At 41.5% G+C, this 17,793-nt stretch overlaps 2 protein-coding genes across 2 annotated transcripts in view; one reads left to right on the top strand and one right to left on the bottom strand.

The window, feature by feature from the left end:
* The window catches only part of mtor (mechanistic target of rapamycin kinase), a 76,144-nt gene that overhangs the window by 43,495 nt on the left and 14,856 nt on the right, over nucleotides 1–17,793 (bottom strand). The window contains exons 21-28 of the mRNA XM_086214152.1: nucleotides 16,328–16,495; nucleotides 12,163–12,275; nucleotides 11,885–12,047; nucleotides 11,311–11,403; nucleotides 10,868–11,014; nucleotides 9,740–9,882; nucleotides 9,018–9,180; nucleotides 7,432–7,577 (exon numbers count right to left, since the gene is read on the bottom strand). Of these exons, the coding sequence (XP_086070278.1) occupies nucleotides 7,432–7,577; nucleotides 9,018–9,180; nucleotides 9,740–9,882; nucleotides 10,868–11,014; nucleotides 11,311–11,403; nucleotides 11,885–12,047; nucleotides 12,163–12,275; nucleotides 16,328–16,495 (1,136 nt within the window). The remainder of the gene's footprint in view (nucleotides 1–7,431; nucleotides 7,578–9,017; nucleotides 9,181–9,739; nucleotides 9,883–10,867; nucleotides 11,015–11,310; nucleotides 11,404–11,884; nucleotides 12,048–12,162; nucleotides 12,276–16,327; nucleotides 16,496–17,793) is intronic.
* angptl7 (angiopoietin-like 7) lies at nucleotides 1,565–4,507 on the top strand. The gene is made up of 5 exons (XM_086212733.1): nucleotides 1,565–2,113; nucleotides 3,317–3,417; nucleotides 3,493–3,687; nucleotides 3,796–3,991; nucleotides 4,091–4,507. The coding sequence occupies exons 1-5, from the start codon at nucleotides 1,753–1,755 to the stop codon at nucleotides 4,258–4,260; spliced, it is 1,023 nt and encodes a 340-aa protein (XP_086068859.1). The 5' UTR covers nucleotides 1,565–1,752; the 3' UTR covers nucleotides 4,261–4,507.

The following is a 17,793-nucleotide window of genomic DNA, read 5'->3' as shown; positions in this document are numbered from 1 at the left end:
TCATAGATAGTAGCAGCCATGCATTATCTGTTCTCTCACTGTCCAAGTTACTGTCTGACACAAGCACACCGCTGCCGCCGCCAGCCCCTCCCTTGGCTAACTCCAAAATGGCATCTCTTCAGGGAAGTTGGTATGCGATCAAAATTCCACAGGATGGACATTCAGAAATGATTCTCTTTTGTCTCCTGTTGCAAAAGCACTACTTTCTCCCTCTGCCAGGCATATTACACCTTCTAAGAGAGCGGAACGTTGTCTTTGGCAGGGTCCCGTCTTGTTGCACCGTTCGGTTGGAATATTTATTGTCATGTTCCCCAACAAATTTGTATTCACATGGGGCTCATATAAATGAAGATATTACAATAGAACGAAGAGCTTCTGCAAGTGCATCAGCTGTGTTCTGCAACCTCTGACTGTTGCTTGAGAGGATGCGCCAGGTAATACTTGAGATTGGTCACATACCTGAAGAGGCAGAGTAAAAGAAGAGCTATGCCTGCATCAGGATATTGTCTTTCACTTCGTACAAGGCTGGAATGTCCTTTTCGCGGTATAAGAGACGGTTTGAGCTGCACACTGTCTTTCGCCATTCATATTTCTGGTCAAATGTTACTATGAAGCATATTTTTAAAAGCTGTTTTTTCCACATCCATTGCAATGTAATGTTGCCCCCACAGTTATGTTTTATATTAGCTTGAAACCGGCATTTAAACTAAGCCCAATACGATGATATCAAAAAGAAAACTCCAAATTTAACACATTTAACCAATTACCATGTCTCTTCTGCTTTTTCAGTGTATCGCTATTCTAAGAAATTGTTTCATAACTGCAGATTTTGCAGTGATTGACTTAAGTCAAGCTTATTTCACTCCTCAGGGCTTAAAACTAAAACTTCCTTCCTTTTGATATTTGATGCTGAAAAGCTGTGTGCAAAACATGCCTACTTTAACATCTGCCCCCCCCCCCAAAGGGTAGCACAAATAGCGCACTTAACCTACAATTAAGAGTACTTAAGTACTTCACACATCTCTTGGCATGTGAAGACCAAATCTAGTTAAGAAATGGTTAACCCCTAGGATATAGTTAAATCTCTCATTAACAGGGTACTTTAAGAGTAAAAACAGGGAAGGAAATTACAAACAACTGTTCAGCCTTTAATCTGAACTTAGATCTTTTTTCCGCGTAGAAATACAGATTATGTTGACATTTTTATACGGAAACACATGGGTTTTAACTGGAACTGGAACTGCAACAGCTTAAGACAGAAGCCTTGTTTTGTTTCAGCGCCAAATGTTTCCCGCTTCATACCGTAAAGAGACCCAAAAAAAAAAAAAAAAAAAAAAAAACCTTCCCAGAAGCCTCCAGCACCTGACAAAGAGGAAGGAAACATAGGCCCAACTTCTAAGGAATGAGTGAAAGTACGATGAGTAAGAGGATAGGTAAAGAGGGGGTGGATGGGAAAGGTCCTCCACCCAGGAGGTTGGAGGGAGTTAGTATGGTGACGGTGGTGCACGAGAAGAGAGGGGGAGGACCCACATGCAAAATATTTAAGATGCTCAGGCTGAAGAGGGCTTCACTGAAGAAATAAGACAGAGCCCCGGTGAGCTGTTGGTCAAGAAGAGCTGCAACTCAACAGGTCAACCAAAGATTGATTCTGTTTCATTTGCAGATATTTACAGGGACTGATAGTGTTTGAGCGCTGACAGCAATCAAAGACACCTTGTAGTGCTTGCCAGTTCAGGAGATTTAAATAGAAAAATGGCTAAAGTAAATTTAAGTATCATTGCGTTGGGGGTCACATTGCTCCTGTTGGCAGAAACATTCGCCCAGAATCCCCGGAAGAAGCTGGCAAGTCCAAAGAATCTAAAGAATCAGTGTTGCGATGAGGTGCGCTCTCTCAAGGTTCAGGTGGCCAATCTGACTAGTCTCCTCGGGGAGCTGAGCCGCAAGCAGGAGACAGACTTGATGAACGTTGTGAGGCAAATAATGGACCTGGACAAGCAGAACCGGCAGCAAGAAGCTCGGGTCACGGAGGCAGAGAGCAAGTACTCAGAGATTAACAACCGTGTGGAGATCATGCAGCTTCAAACCCTGCAATCTGCTACTCAGACTTCATCAGGTGAGCATTAACAGTCTGTCTGGAAGTGCAGTTATTAGAGTAGGGATCAAATATCACACTGGTGTAGGTCTTGTGTGCTGACAGCTGGGGTCATACCAGCTTAAAGTAACAGAAAAAGTTTCAGACTTATTATTTCTGCTGTAAAAACAGTTTCCAGGTCATGGAAGAACTGATCCATAAGTAACTCTTTCATATTCTGTGTTCTGAGAGGCAGCTGCGCGCGCGCGCACACACACACACACACACACACACACACACACACACACACACACACACACACCTAAATTTTAAGTTTTTCCAACTGAAATGTCCCTTCAAATCTATTTAGCCATCTCATTTCACTTTTGAATGGAAATTTTAATTATGTCAAGACTGATTTCAATGTATTCAAGGCTTCCTTTTGCTAGAAGTAATATTATTATTACAACCGATGGGAGTTCACAGTTCATACGTAGGTTGAGGGTTTTGGGTTTGTTTTTTTTTGCAGAACACTTTATATTTATATTACCTGTGAAAACCCATAATCAGCCTTGACCGGTGCTGTACAGGTCCCAGACAACAGCTGGGAATGAGTCCTGTGGCAGATTACAGTGCATGAGAGGAGCATTCATTTAGAACTGTAGAGTCTCATCTGCAGGGCTGTCAATAACCCTTGCTCCATCAAAGCCAGATCATTTCTACGTTAACGCACCACTAATCAGCACTGCCACAGCGAGGTGAACCGGGCATGACGTCGTTTATTATTCCAACAGTTTAACTGTGTGGTCCAACGGGGCCACATTTATGTCACTGGCAGAGAGAACACACAGACCTTTTCTAGAAACGGAGCAAATTAGAGGCAACAGAGCAGAGCAGGAAGATTAGAAGAAATGGAAGCTTTCCATCCCTTTTTCTTGTTTTTTAAGAGTATTGGGTTCGCTTCTTCGGTGATCTCATAGCCCTATTAATGGCATCAACATACATTGACAGCAGTGAAACAAGGAACTATGCAAAAACCAGAGCCGTGCTGTGAATTTTCCTCTATGTTTTGATCTGTACTGCTTTTAGTCTTTTTCTTTTTTTTGCATCTGTCCACTCACTCAGACATCCATGAAGCCGTTAGAATTTATGACATTCACATTTTTTTAAAAACCTCTCATGAAATTGCATATGGATTTCGCAGAACCGAAAAGATCTTCTTTTTTTTTTCCCCCCTTCCCTCAGATGCCATATATGACTGTGCATCACTCTACAGCAAGAACTACAAGATCTCTGGCGAGTACAAACTACCCAAAGATGAGTTCTTGGGTACACCTGAGCTGAATGTGAGTAGTAGTTTGGTAATGTTTTTGTGTAACTATTGGAGGATGAAGCTTGGTTAATTTTGTAAATCCATTAAGGTATTCTGTGACATGGAGACAAATGGAGGCGGCTGGACTCTGATCCAAAGGCGCAAGGTTGGTCTGACATCGTTTAACCGTGACTGGAAGCAATACAAAAGTGGATTTGGATCAATCCGTGGAGACTTCTGGATAGGCAATGACCACATCTTCCGTATCACAAGGCAGCCCAGTGTGCTCAGGATTGAGTTGGAGGTATGAGCGGGTGAACACGGTGCATCAACTATTTTATAGCGAAAAACTAAGAATAAAAAAACATTTCAGTTTCTTGTGCTTGTCTGAATCATGTATTTTCCAATGCAGGACTGGGAAGGTGAGACTCGCTATGCTGAGTACGGCTTCTTCACTGTGGGCAATGAGCTCAACAGCTACAAGCTCTTCCTGGCAAACTACAGCGGGAATGCCGGAGACTCCCTGCGCTACCACAACAACACCAACTTCAGCACCAACAACAAAGACAATGACAAATGTGTGGACGACTGCGCTGCCCTGCGCAAAGGTAATTTATGAAACTGACTAAAACAAAAGACTGCAACATTGTGGGATTTTCCTTCAATTCAACTGTTTTGTTTTTTTCCTTTCTCTTAATTCCTTATAGGTGGTTACTGGTACAACTGCTGTACTGACTCAAACCTGAATGGCATTTTTTACCGCTACGGCGAACACACAAAAAACGCAGATGGGATCACTTGGTATGGATGGCATGGACCCAACTACTCCCTCAAGAAAGTGGAGGTGAAGGTCCGGCCAGTGGGTTTTCAACCATAAGTGCTTCAGCTGTGTGTCCTGGATCAGGATCACAGGCCTGAACGCTGAGTCTTCACTAATACATGTTCAAACAAATTGTGGCTTTTCCCTTGACTGAGAAAGGAGTGAAAAATGGTTAAGTTTCAGTCAAATGAATGTTGTGTTTTTTTGCCGTGTTTGATTGTAAAATTGTAGTTATTTTTTGTGTATTTATCAGTAAACTATTTTTTTAAAAGCTTTGATAGATGCTTTTTTTTTTTTTTTTAAACCACTGTCCCATATGGGTGACTGGATTTTTAATTCCTTCTCTCATTTGATATGAAAGTAGTAGGAAGTATTTTTCAGTTATTTCATGACATATCTGGATAGAAATAAGTCCAAACTGGTATGATCTGGAAAAGGTACCAATCCTTAAGGACTGGTAAAAAGTACGCAGAATCTTTTCTGGGTCGCTGGAATGGGACCAACTACCAAATGTATTTGAATTACGCTGTATTTTTAGTGTAAAACCCTAACCATTGTGGATGGAAGCATCTGAATTTGTAAAATGTGTACAGCTCTGTAATTATGTTGTTTTATGTGACAGAAAATAAACATATTTTTTAAAAGAAACTGTCTGCATAGGCTGTCTCCAACTGATTCATTTCAATACTTCACCGGCTACATAGCATTTTGAAACGTGACCAGCTCAAAGGAAGTCTCAACACAAATCATGGTATTGTCTCTATTCATGCTCAATCATAGCAACAAATTTGCCTTCAGCCACTGACTTCTGACCTCTTGACACTCCGGCCAAAGGTCCCAGGGCACCTAATCGAGTTCAAGAGTAAAGACCACACACACTGCTTTCTAGTTAAATGCCCCTCAGTTTACTACCTTGAAAACAACAAAAAACATTTAGCTATGCTTTTTTTTCTACAAAGAATTCCTCAGAGCATTCAAATACCTAAAGACATGGACCTCTGCTTATAGCGGTGGGCTTAGATTCTTTTCCTTTTACAAGGTGACACATTAGGTCACAGCAAACATCTAATTAAAGCTGGAAATGACCCCTTCCATTTGGAGTAAAGGCCTTTGGAATGTGACACAACGCTCTATTCTAAGACCTACAACAAAACAAAGGCACATATTTCAGTTATTACCAACATAAACCTGCGTGGCTCTACAGCTGATATGTTGCAGGCATGAACCTTCCTTGAGAAAACCAACTGCTGTCAATGACACTTGTTGGCACCCCCAACTCGGTGCTGACAAAAGTCGCACTTCGTATTTGACTGAGATATTGTGTCAAGATTCTTGATCTCGGGATTTAAAGGCTAAAGAATGCCAGAAAATACGGTATGGAAATGAATGTTAAAACTATCAAGGTCAGCGTCAAAATATTTACGAGGGCTAAGTCGTGTTTTTATAATTTGTTCCGTGTTATTATGTCTGATTTTTACCTGAAAGGTGCTCAAATGCAATCCAACATAATCCTGCGATCGATACCAACTTTCAGAGAGTGACATGGTTTAGATTTAGTTGGGGTTTTGTCAGATTACTGGACTCAACTGCAGGATGGTTTTTAGGTCAGTTGAATTGATTTATATTGGGGGTTTTTTCAACTTGTGTTCTTTTCTTACAAGGGAAAGTACATTATGTGACTGTCAGAGCTCTATTATGTGTCCCCAAAGGTTGAGATCCAAAGTGCTATCGTCACAAAAAAAAAACAAAGATGAACAGAGTACACGGCAGAGCTCCTGGATGGCAACACAGTGGACGAATGTTTCTGTATTGTCCCCGTTTCAACTCCAAAACTGTGGAGGAGTGAAATAATGCACCGAAGCCACACTGGCTGGCTAATTTGAGATGTAACTTGGCTCAGGAGTTGTCTTCTTTACATCTAGCTTACTAAATTTAATTTGAAATTACATTTCCATCGTACCCACTAACATTGCGGCTAGACATTTATTATTAACACACGGCCCAGTTCATACAGGCTAAAAACTCCCATTCCCCGTCGCTGCAGTGGTGATACAACCACCAGATTCATAATAACTGTGCAAATAAATGAGCATTTTACTTTTATAGACATTTATAATACCAATTTTGTAGCTTGGAAGCAGTATTTCGAACTGAAAATTTAAAAAGAAAAACTGAAACAAATCCTCCACATCACTTGATAGACACACAGATTTCTTAAATCTCCTCAAATGTTATTATAGCTCATAAAATTTGCACTATTACTTTACTCCTTCGAATTTCATACCTTGAATTTTAGCAGAAGAGCAACATGTCTGAATAAAAACAACTCCTGCCATTATCCTTAGCTCATCACTGAATGTCGTGACTAAACGGTTATTCAAACAGCGGTGACGAAGCCTTCTCGTCATCAGAGATATGACTGCTAATACTTTTCTAATACAGTCATGACTCAGTAGAGCCAGGTTCATGTAGTGCCTTTTGCACACCAGCCTCTAGATCTTTTATGGGAAATCCTGCAGAGGTGAGAACCAGATGGGGACATTGAAAACACCAGAGTGCCGGCTCCCATCATTCATCATCATCAAGGCTCCTGAGAAATTGAAAACAGGCCCCTGTGAAACACAAGTCCAGACACTCATAGATGAAAAGGAGGCAAGCGTCCAATTAGATGCCTGGAAAACAGATTTCTCTGTGCCATTCCAAAGACAGAGAAATAAAGAAGGATGAGAGAAGGGGATGGAAAAGATGACAGAAGATATCAAAGGGTTTTTGGACAGAAGGATATGTATATTGTAATTTATCTGTGTATTTATTAGATTACAAATTGACTTTGAAGGAGTGGTTTAATTTTGGCCACTGCTTGTAGTGCAGAAACCGTTAATCACAGAAGCACCCGTCAAACCTGGTGTTCGTGACTATGAATCTTCACCAGCAGGAGAGACAGAATATGCAATTACCCTCCGCTGACATTAATTACACTGTAGTTTCAAATTTACCAAGTGAATCATTACCATCGGCAACTTAACAAAATTTTAAAATGCTTAAACCGTTTCTTAGATCAAAGGAGATATTACAAAGACAAACAATACATTAAAACAGTCACCTCTTATTTGCCTGGTTCAAGTGAAAGAACTTTTTCATTCGAATGAACACCTTAATTCAACTTCAGCTCAGAAAGGCAGTGGTTGTCTTATTATTTCTTTCAATTGTCTTCATCAGACCCCCTACCTGATGAGAGACTCCAGGATGAGAGGAGAGGGTCCTTTCTGAAACTCCAGCTCTTTGTAATGCAAAGCCTTGGCGTACGCACGACATTTGGCAGCTCTCTCTCCAAGCAGCACGATGCCGTTATCATCTCTCAGGGGTAGAGGGCCCTAGAAAGGACAACATATTGTATTAACTACCAACATCACAAACAAGTTTTATCCTTGATTATAACAAGCTATGAGATCTTTCTGCCATCCTCTGTTCTGCTGCAGCTATACAGGGTGGGCTCCACCACACGATTCCCCATGTCGTCAAAGACCAAGTATATTAACTCATTAGCTCAAAATGTGTGGTCAAAAAGCAGACTTAAGAGAAAGTGCCATCTAAAATGTATTGCCGTGGCAACCATTAAGTAGTTCTTTAGCAAACTGAGACTTGTACGCTTGCTGTTCTGGCTTGTAGTTTCCTCTTCTCATTTCCATCAAAAAGATTCTATTCTTTCTGTTCTGCCCTATAATTGGAGCTTTGGATTCATGCAAGTAAAACCACTCAACATCACAGTGCACCACGTGTACTGTGTATTGTATGAAACCTGGACATTCATGGAGCCATAGAACAAGAGGGGAAATTTGGTGACTTCTTTCCAGGCAGATGCATGAATTCCAAATACTTTCTTTCGACACAATCTAGTATGAGGATTGTTACGGTGTGCTGTCTCGATGTTGAGAATGTGCTCTGTAATTGCCCCTCTCAAGATTAATTAAGATGACTTGACTTGACTTGACATGCTAATGAGCCTGGGTCCTTGGCGTTGTGGTAAGTGAGCACATTTGTGTGCTGGGTGATAAGCCACTGTTTTCACTACATATGGTATCAGAATAGGGGTGGCTTGTCGTGAAGTCATGGGAGGCATGTTCAGTGTTTGACCCCCATATCATCCAGCAATAGATGAAGCACTAGCATACGCGCACGTGTGTGTGTGTGTGTGTGTGTGTGTGTGTGTGTGTGTGTGTGAGAGTGTGTGTGTGTGTGCACCCTAAGATTTGAGAAGCAAGGCGGCAATATGTGTGGGTTGCTTCCCAAAGCGGAGGGTGGTGTGATGGAGTGCTGTGAAGTTGAGAATGTGCTGAGTGTGGATCCAGGTTCATGACCAGGGTGAGGTGACTCCTCCACTGAAGACAATAACATCTGACTGACCGAGTCCATAAAGACAACAATAAACCCAATGAGGTTTGTCTACTGCCGCTTTGCCAGCTGGAGGCCGGCAGGAGTTACAGTACATTTTCAATTTATACGCCATTACCATGTGGTGAAAGTTATGTCGCGGATATCCAGTGGGCAGGTAATCATTGAGCCAAAAAAAGTTTGAATAAAAAGCCACAAAAAAGTTTAATCTCAAAACCCGAAGAAGGGATTAATACAGGACTGATAAGATTTAATTATAGAACTATGATGAGGGAGGAAAATCATTATCATCAGCCCTTTACAGTTCTCCAACTATACCTTTGAAGAAAGAGCCATTCGAGATATGGAACTGGGAACACGATGATAAAACATGAGCCTAGAATGTATCACAGCGAATCTCTGGTTTAATGTTCAAAGCGAACCTTGTCACTGTGCTCCATGAACTCTGCCAGGTTGAGCAACGTCTGTGTGACCTCAGCAATGTCCTGCGAGGTCAGAGCCAACTCAATGCTGCGGATCAGCTCATCCTGCTGGTCTTCACTCAGCTCGGACCAACAGGACAGAAAGGCAGCATTGAATAGGTCCCTGAGGGCAACAGGAAAACCATTTACACACTGAAACAAGGATGCACACAAGTCTGCAATGTTTGGAGGAAAACAAAATAAAAAAAGAAAAGAAAACAGCCACATTTTCATTAAAACATCTCTGTGCAAGCCTGAGAGTTAACATGTTTTATAGGTGATGGAAATAACTTTTTCAGAGCATTTATTTCTCATTATAAAATAAAAATACCCCAAAGAGGAACATGCAACTGAGAGTGACTTGACACTGTGGCATATTAGGACGTGAGGGTAAAAAACTGCAGTTCAGAGAAGTTAGCTGCAATGTAAGTGAGCAGCAAATTTGGTAAATGAATCTTTCAAAAACTATCAAATCAGGATTTTGATTCCAACCTCCCCACTAAAGTAATGTGTTTTGAATATCAGTTTGGATATGAATAATGAAATTTAAAAGGGTGTCTGGCATCGCATCATTGAGGAGAGATGGAAAGAGTAAGGAGGAAACCTGAGCCAGGATAACATAAAGGAGGAAGAGCAGTAGGAGGAATTGAGCTGCAGAGGTAGACATGGCTGGAGAGGAGTACCTGGCGAGAGGGATGTAGGTCTGAGCCAGTGACCAGCAGGATCTCAGGGCTGGGGAAGAAGACTCCTTCAGCAGGACGACGCTCAAGCGTCTCAGCCACTCTAGCCAGTCATCTTTGGACACCTTTCTGGCTGCACCCCAAGCCTGCGTAAGATAAAAATCGTCCACTTCAAAAAAAAAAATCGCTGAGAACTACGTGGGATCGACAGAGTTTCTCCAGACCTGACAGTCACGGTAGAATGTGTGTGGGACGATATGGCTGGGATATACGCATAAATTATTTATGCATGGAGTAGTTCAAGGTTCTGTTTTGCGATGCTGAAAAATGTGTCATGATCATTCAATATTGTTACTGATCATTTTAATAACCCGGATCAAGAGGGGGGAAAAAAGTGGAATTCAACAAATTTATTTATCAGACTCAGTCAGAAGAAGTTAAAAAGAAATAAATAAATTAATAAAATTCAAAAAACGGCCACGCTGGCAAGCTAACCAGTCCTTTTTGATCAACCATCACCACCATCTGGACTCATTTTTCCATAATGATTTTGTTGTTCTGTCACGTGTCATTGGTGCACACAAACTAACACGTGTTAAATTAGCATGCTTGGGTTTTTTTTCACTTTTCTTGTACTTTCATGGCAGTTTTCAACAGTCAATTTGGTCAGTGAATATTCTCAGTCATCCAGATCATCGGAACTCTTTAAGTGCTCTGTCTGAGGCGACGGCACTCGTTTCAGTTTTTCAACTCTCACCCGAGAGGCTTGAGACGTGTTTCTGTGTAGGTGGCGGAGAGTTCAACAGTCATCTACCATGGTTGAGGTTCTCATGGGAGATTGAGAACTGGCCACAGACTACAAATCACATTACAATCACAAGTCATTAAATTATTCTTTTATCCATTGTGCCCCGCATGAGAGCATCTGCATTCTTTCAACTTTCTCATGTTTACTGTTTTTTTTCCCTTTAATTTGTCACTAGTGATAACGAACGGCTTGTACAGAGGACTGGTTCTTGCACGCACTCATGATGCTGGTCGTCAACAACTCTGCCAGACTTGAAATCTCAACATTCACGTTAATACATCTGATCCCACTTAAGTTTTTGAGGTAGAGTGATCCTCTCTGACCTTCTGAAGTGCTGTTGTGCTGACATGGAGCTTCTTCATGGGTCCTGCCTCCACTGGTCCGGTGACCAGAGCATCACCTTGATTACCACGTAGCTGGCGATGCTGAAAGATTAGAGGGTTCTCTTCCTCTTCTGCCAGAGTGTAGCCCTGGAATGACCACAAACACATACAGACCACACACACAAAGCCCACACACAGGCGCAATGTTGATTCAGGCCTGAGGAAACCTTTTGTCAATGTACAAGTGTGCTTATTTCCTTATGTATGGTTAACTAATGATAAACAGGGCATGGAAATGACTTGCTTAGGGTGCACTGTGCTTGTTTATTTAAGATTATTACAATTATTCATTGATGCTCTTGAATAAACAGAGAAATGTTGCAAATGTACATACACAGTCTCACATAGAAGACGGATACCTTTCCCGTATTGAGGGGAATTACCTTGACAATGCGACATATGAGAATGTCGTAACGCTGGTGGTTGATCCTGTGCTTCAGCATCACTTTATTTACCATGGGGATGAAGATCTGGTACTGTAAATAAGAGGAAAGGGAGGGTGAGTAAATAAAAGGGTGTCTGTGGATTTAATTACATGCTTTAGCCTTGCTGCCTCTTTCCTCTCACCATAAGCCAAATATTCTGAAATGGTACCGAACCACCCTTAGCTTGAGATCAAAAGCGTGCTTTTCTTATTTGTTCCAAGATGTGGTTGCCAAGCACAATGGTGATCTTGAGGTTAGGCCTGAAAACTATAAGGGATAAGGGAGGGAAAGGCTTAGGAGAAGAGGTAAATGTGACCTCATCCACTCTTGTAAACACAACCCCCCACTGCAAAACGGTCAATGACATCAGCAGTCTGGCAGGAAGTAATAAAGGAGTGTGTGTGTCTGTACGTGTGTGTGTGTGTGTGTGTGGGGGGGGGGGGGGTTATGCTGTTCATGTGAAGCCAGCAGTAGGAAGGCTAAGTAGTAGCCCCATAGCCCCAACTTTAAAGAGAATGCTGGAGACAGCTACCTTTTTTCCCAACTGGAACACCAGTGAGGACAGGGTGTCCATGGAAGTGGAGCGCAACTCAGGCGTACTGTCAAGTGTCCGAACAATAGGGTGGATAATGCGTGAAGCGTAGTCTGTGAAGTCCAAGGATTCGGTCAGACGGTCCAGTGTTTCCAAGGCAACCCTGAGCCAAGGAGCAGAAAAACAGATATTAACAAAGCACTCAACTTCACTTAAACACTTGTAGGAAGGAGACATAAAGACGGGTGAAAGGTTTGAGACTTTAACACTGCACTGACTTGCGGGCTGGCAGGGGCACGTCAGGGGCATCAAAAAGTTTGACGATGGGAGGCAGCAACAAGTGGAGGTAATCATCTAGGTTGGCACCAAACAGCTGGATGGCATTCAGCAGCTGCAAATGAGAGCGCACACTGCTCAGTCCCACACACCACACGGTTTTCATGAGTTACTTGAGGTTAAAGGCTTGTCTTCAAGAAAGATAAAGAAAAATAAAAAGCCAGTTGGTAATTTATTCTTTGCAAAGTGCTGGCACGCATGCTTGCTTTCAAGGAAAACTCTGTATTAGCTAAAAAAAATCAGACTATTTGATAATAAAATATAGTCACATTCATCTACAACTGACTGAATGTGTGAGTCACTTCAAACAGAAAACAAATGGGAGCTGATGTGTTTCCAGAGCAAAGGTTGATGGGATTTTAAATGAATGCTTTCATTATTAGTGAGCAGAAACACATCTATCAGCCCGGTAAGTTACATCGCCTAGTTTCCATTCCTAATGAGGTGACATTAAACTCTAGTGTGGCACAGACACTTGGAAGCTGTCGTGAATATAAAGTTGGAATATAACATCTTGGATTCAAAAACCTATTAGGGCTTGCAGCTGCTCAGACAGCTGTCTTCAGCACATCTTTGGTGTCTTTTTTTCTCGCTGAAAACACCAGGTGGTCTTCTGAACACGCCTAGTTGAGAGAACTTTGGAGTCTACCCCTTTTTTTTTCCATCTGAAACACAGGTTGCTATGATACGGAATCTCAGCGGAAGTAAAAATGTTGAAACACAGTAGAATAATTCCTCTGTTCCTTGCTCTGGAATAAATTAAGAACCACACAGGGAGAGAGGACGGACCTGCTGGTCTGAGAGGGATCATTTGATTTTGTGGATGAGGGAACTTTTTGACGAGTACAATCAGCTGGTTCAAGTTTCTGGTGAACATTCGTACATGTAGGACAAGATGGCTGGTATTTGTATTTTCCCCTACCTTCCTTGTTCAAGTCCGCGACCAGAAAAAAGAAGCCAAGTGCTCAGAGTTTCATTTCATTGCTGGCTTTTAACATCTGACAAACAAGCAAAAAAGATACTTCTTGGCCTCAAGAAAGAAAAAAAAGAAAACAGTTTAAAGGGCCTTAATTGTCTCAACATCGAATGCGGGGCTGTTTTTGGTTGTTTTCTGTAGTTTGGAGCAACTGTGTGGAGCATGTTTGAGTAGTGGGTAGATAAGACGGTTGTCCTGAAAAGATGAGGCATGTTGCAGCCCTGAACACACACTACAACCACTTCTGCTCTTTCCCCGCTCCCACACCCCCACATCTAAATTGTACAAGGCGAGACAGCAGGAAGCTGAGGTGGACATGTACAAGTGTGCATGCATGTGCTGCGGAGGTGGACTGAACAGCTTCTTGAGATGATGGAAGTATGTTTTCCTTTGCCTCTCCTATGGACCGGTGGGTAACCTGATTCCCAGTTCCCCCATTTTGTGATCCCCCTCATCCTCTGGAGCCTAATCTAGACCCAGGCCTGAGTTATAGACTATCCAGACTGTGGGCTGCTGGGTTATCCAATACTGCAGACTCTGAGACAAAACAGCACCAGAGGAGCAAGAGCTGTGGATGACCGTGTTGCTTACGATTATGGCTTTGTGGTTTGTGCTCAAACCATGATTTAGGATTTCGGGGAGACCCCGGGAACTACTGGCAGCAGCTGCCGCAATGGGAGTGTGTGTCAGCTACAGGTCTATACAGTCTTTGAACTGCTGTATTAAAAGCACAAGGCCTTGAATGGGCTTGATAGATGTCTAAAGAAAGTGGACAGAAAACAGCACTGTAATAAGTCACCTGTAGGCTTTCTGGAAGAGTGTTGAGTGAGAAGAGTGCTTTTATACACACAATCCTTCTTGGCAGTGGTAGCAAAATTGGGTGATCTACTCAAATAACAACTCACTCTCGTTAGTGCTCTTTGTCCACCAGATTTATGATACGCACTTTTGGCCATTTATTAGAGCAGCTGTCCCATGACAAAATGAGCTAAGAGGTTAAGTAAAGAGCCCAGAGATTTTACTGGGACATGCAAATGACTCTTTCACTGCTGTGGTTAATCATGGACACTGAACTCACATTTCTGTCTGAAGCTATAGTGCACATAATGTTGTTGTCCATGTTTTAATACGGACTCGACATGTCACATCTGTTGATAACAATCAAAAGCACACTTCAATATGTCAGTAATCTGAATTCTTTCCTATTTGTTCTGCTTGGAGAATTCTCAAAAATTCATTAGTTACATTAAAGGTACCCAGCGAAGTTTCATGTAAACAAACAAAAACATGTTACTCACTGTCCTTGAGGCCTTGCGTGCATTTAGACTAAATTTCCGCTCCTAATAAAAAACATTTGTAAAGCTGATTATGTAAATATTGTCGAAGCTTGTCCTCGGGACTGAGAAGCCTGATTGTGTCTCGCTGAAGCATTCACTCTTTTTTTTTAGCTACATGTGTCAAGTTCTAGGGGTGGGATTCGTTTCTATCCTGATACTGAAGAAAACCTTTCACGTTTATAGTGATCTGTACATTAAATTCTTTTTGTATTGTCATTAACAGGCTGATGTGAGCACTACATTTCACTGATTCTAGCATTATTCTCTCAATGAGCTATGACATTAGCAGATTTTTGTACTATTCTGCAAACAGATAAGCCAACACCTGCGATCACATGATCTCCCCAGCAAAAGTAATTTGATGTAAATTACAGATTATTTTTGACACATTTTGCTGCACAGGACAGGTGGTAAAGATCAGGTTGTGACATTTCATTTGAAATTTAGCAGAATCATGCAGACAGAGAGGTGTATACAAACGGTACAAAAATAACGATCATATTCAATTTTATTAGACGGCAATTCGCAGCTATCGGTTTGCTCAAGGCATCATCAAATATATTTAAGAAGGAATAAATAGCTGCCATCTGAGTCCATTAGAAATAAGAATTTTAAACTGGGTAAAAAGTTAAATGATGTAAAAGAGAGCGCAGGGAAACTGACAGGGATTTATACAAAATGGATATTGTTGCATTGCCCAGGGACTGATGCAATAACACAGTACACAGACACAAGGTCACTCTGAGGAGGATGTTGCTAATACACAGCTGGACTTTCAAATGGCCAATTATTATGTTTCATCTATTGTTCTGCACTCTGTTTAGTAAGTATTCGCCCATTTCCAAGCAAGGCTTTTTAATTATGGAGGCTATGTTGTGAGTTCTGAGGGCACATTTTAAGATATTTTGACCGAAATTTCAATTTCAGCCTCTCTGGGTTTCTCATGTTGTTAGTTCCATCGTTTTTGTCAAGTCCGCCAAGGAAGTGACGGTTCGTGCTACTTGTCTGCCTGTAAGCAAGATTACACAAAAAACTATAGGGCCAAATTTCATGAAACTTGGTGGTAGATTGGTAAAGCCCGGTGGGCCGAGGAAGAACTCATTGATCTGAATGGCGGAGTGGATAAATTAATTATTTTATACTCCTGATAACAAAGAGAGACAGTGAAATTTTGTAACTGATAACAACTTTTTAAAACTTGTCTTTTACCTTATTTTCATGTGAAAATCTCAGACTACTTTCTAATCCTGTGTGGGAGACATTGCAAGTCCATGTAATAAAATGCAAGGGTTTCTAAGTGACTGTTCCTGCTGCTGTCAAACCTCAGTAGATAAAGATCTCTGATGTCTGGTATCAGGAGATTACTGTTGAGCTAACCTTTACTTGAACTAGTACTACTACAGTACTGTTGTGTTTAACAATGCATTACTTTGAGTAATCAACTAGAGTCTAGCCTGTGTGTGAAGGGTCAAGATATGTTCATTTTCAGAAAAATAAAAATGTCTCTGGACATTTTCATTGATTGAAACTGAGGTAAGCAAGCTACTAGTTTTGACTGTTTTACTTTTTTAATTGAATATGCATGACATATTGACTGTTTGTGTCAAAGGCTACACTGGATATCTCATTCTGCAGCGTTGAAAATAATAAAAGCTTCGTGGGTCTGATAAAAATTCCCTGGGGATAATCTAGGACAGGTGGCAGCTTCTGTTTCACCTTAATCCTGTGTTGGTCTATAATTTCCTGCACAGATTCTTGTTTTTTGTCATTTCAATTGTACCACCTTGCACTTACCTTAATGGTAACACTACGCCCAGTGCTGTTGTCATGCATGAAGACACGCAACATGTGTGGGATGAGCTGAGGAAGGTAGAGTTTGAATTCTCCACCCAATGCCACCACAATCTGTTCAATCAGAAGGATTATGGTGTTCTGCATGGGATTGTTGGGTGTCCAGTATTCCTGCAACACAGAATGCATCGTATAAACATAAAAGTATTTTTACCAATACTGACCCTGACGGTCAAGTCTAATCTGCTTGTATAGCAGCGACTATACAACTCTGCGACACATAGCAATACTATAAAGACAATCCATCTAGCAGCAGTTCTACATTTACAGCCAAAGTCCTTTAAAATATATCATATGATCGAAAAGAGGGAAAAACAGAGTCATGCTTAAGCTGAGGGACAGATGTGACTGCTGTAGCACGTTGAATGTTTGTCCAAAATAAGAGTGACCTAAATAATGTGAGTCCAAATCCTGAATATAAATTTTTACAATATTCAGAGTTTTGATCCAAAGCCCAACCCCGTCTGCCTTGCTCCTGTACACTGCTCTTAGGAACTGGGGACACAAATATGTTTCCATTAATGGGCTGACAGATATTTGGACAGAATTCCCTCCTGCAATGTAAAGATTTCAATGGCTGGTAGCAGAAACAGGGAATCACAATATTAAAAAGGCAGAAAAAGATAATTTCCTGTGAAATGGGATGACGTCACATGTCTGTGCAGCTTGTGACACTATTTAAGAATATCTAAGCATGGCTACTCTGTACATTTGAGATAATAGCCACTGCAGTTAAGACGGAGGACTTGAAGTCACGCAATGCGTCAATCAGTCAATGAGCTTCAGCTGTGAGGTCTGGCAGAGGTGTTTTGTCAGTGACCAGAGGTCCTGAGCAGCCCCTAACTTCCTGCTTCCCCTGCCTGTGGCCGCTGACGAGAGAGCAAATGAGAGTACATCCTGAATGACTATTCCAGCCCCCTCATCTGGATTCAGCAGCAGAGCTGGAGCAAAAATGAATAGATTCTTTGTTTCCTTCACCATTTATTAACTCAGAGGGACCTGAGATGCAGTGGTCCAGTTCTCGCAATTACTTACACCAGGAGCTACAGCTATTGAAAAGGTGTCATTTACAGTGTTACCAAGAATCTGATAAAAAGGACGGTCATATGATATTTTGTGCCTTACTATATAATTATAATTATGTGCGAGACAAGTGGGTTTGCGCAAGTGCGGGGACTATGGTTTTAGCAGTTGTTCTACATCATGTGATAAGGTTGAAAGCGGAGAGTCCTCACTAGTTTTTGCTGTAGAAAGAAGTGGACGGTGAAAAGAACTGTACGATTCCAAATAACTGAGCGGCTCGACACGCACACAACTAGCGATATCTTCTCATTCACACATGGTCACAGCATCATTAATCATGTTAGTCAAGTACCAATCCATATTTGATGTGAACTGCTGTGTGACAC

The sequence above is a fragment of the Aulostomus chinensis genome, chromosome 9, assembly GCF_037954235.1.
Source record: "Aulostomus chinensis isolate RoL2024-O1b breed Wild chromosome 9, RoL_Achi_v1.0, whole genome shotgun sequence".
Lineage (NCBI taxonomy): Eukaryota > Metazoa > Chordata > Actinopteri > Syngnathiformes > Aulostomidae > Aulostomus > Aulostomus chinensis.
This window is presented reverse-complemented; position numbering and strand designations above follow the sequence as displayed.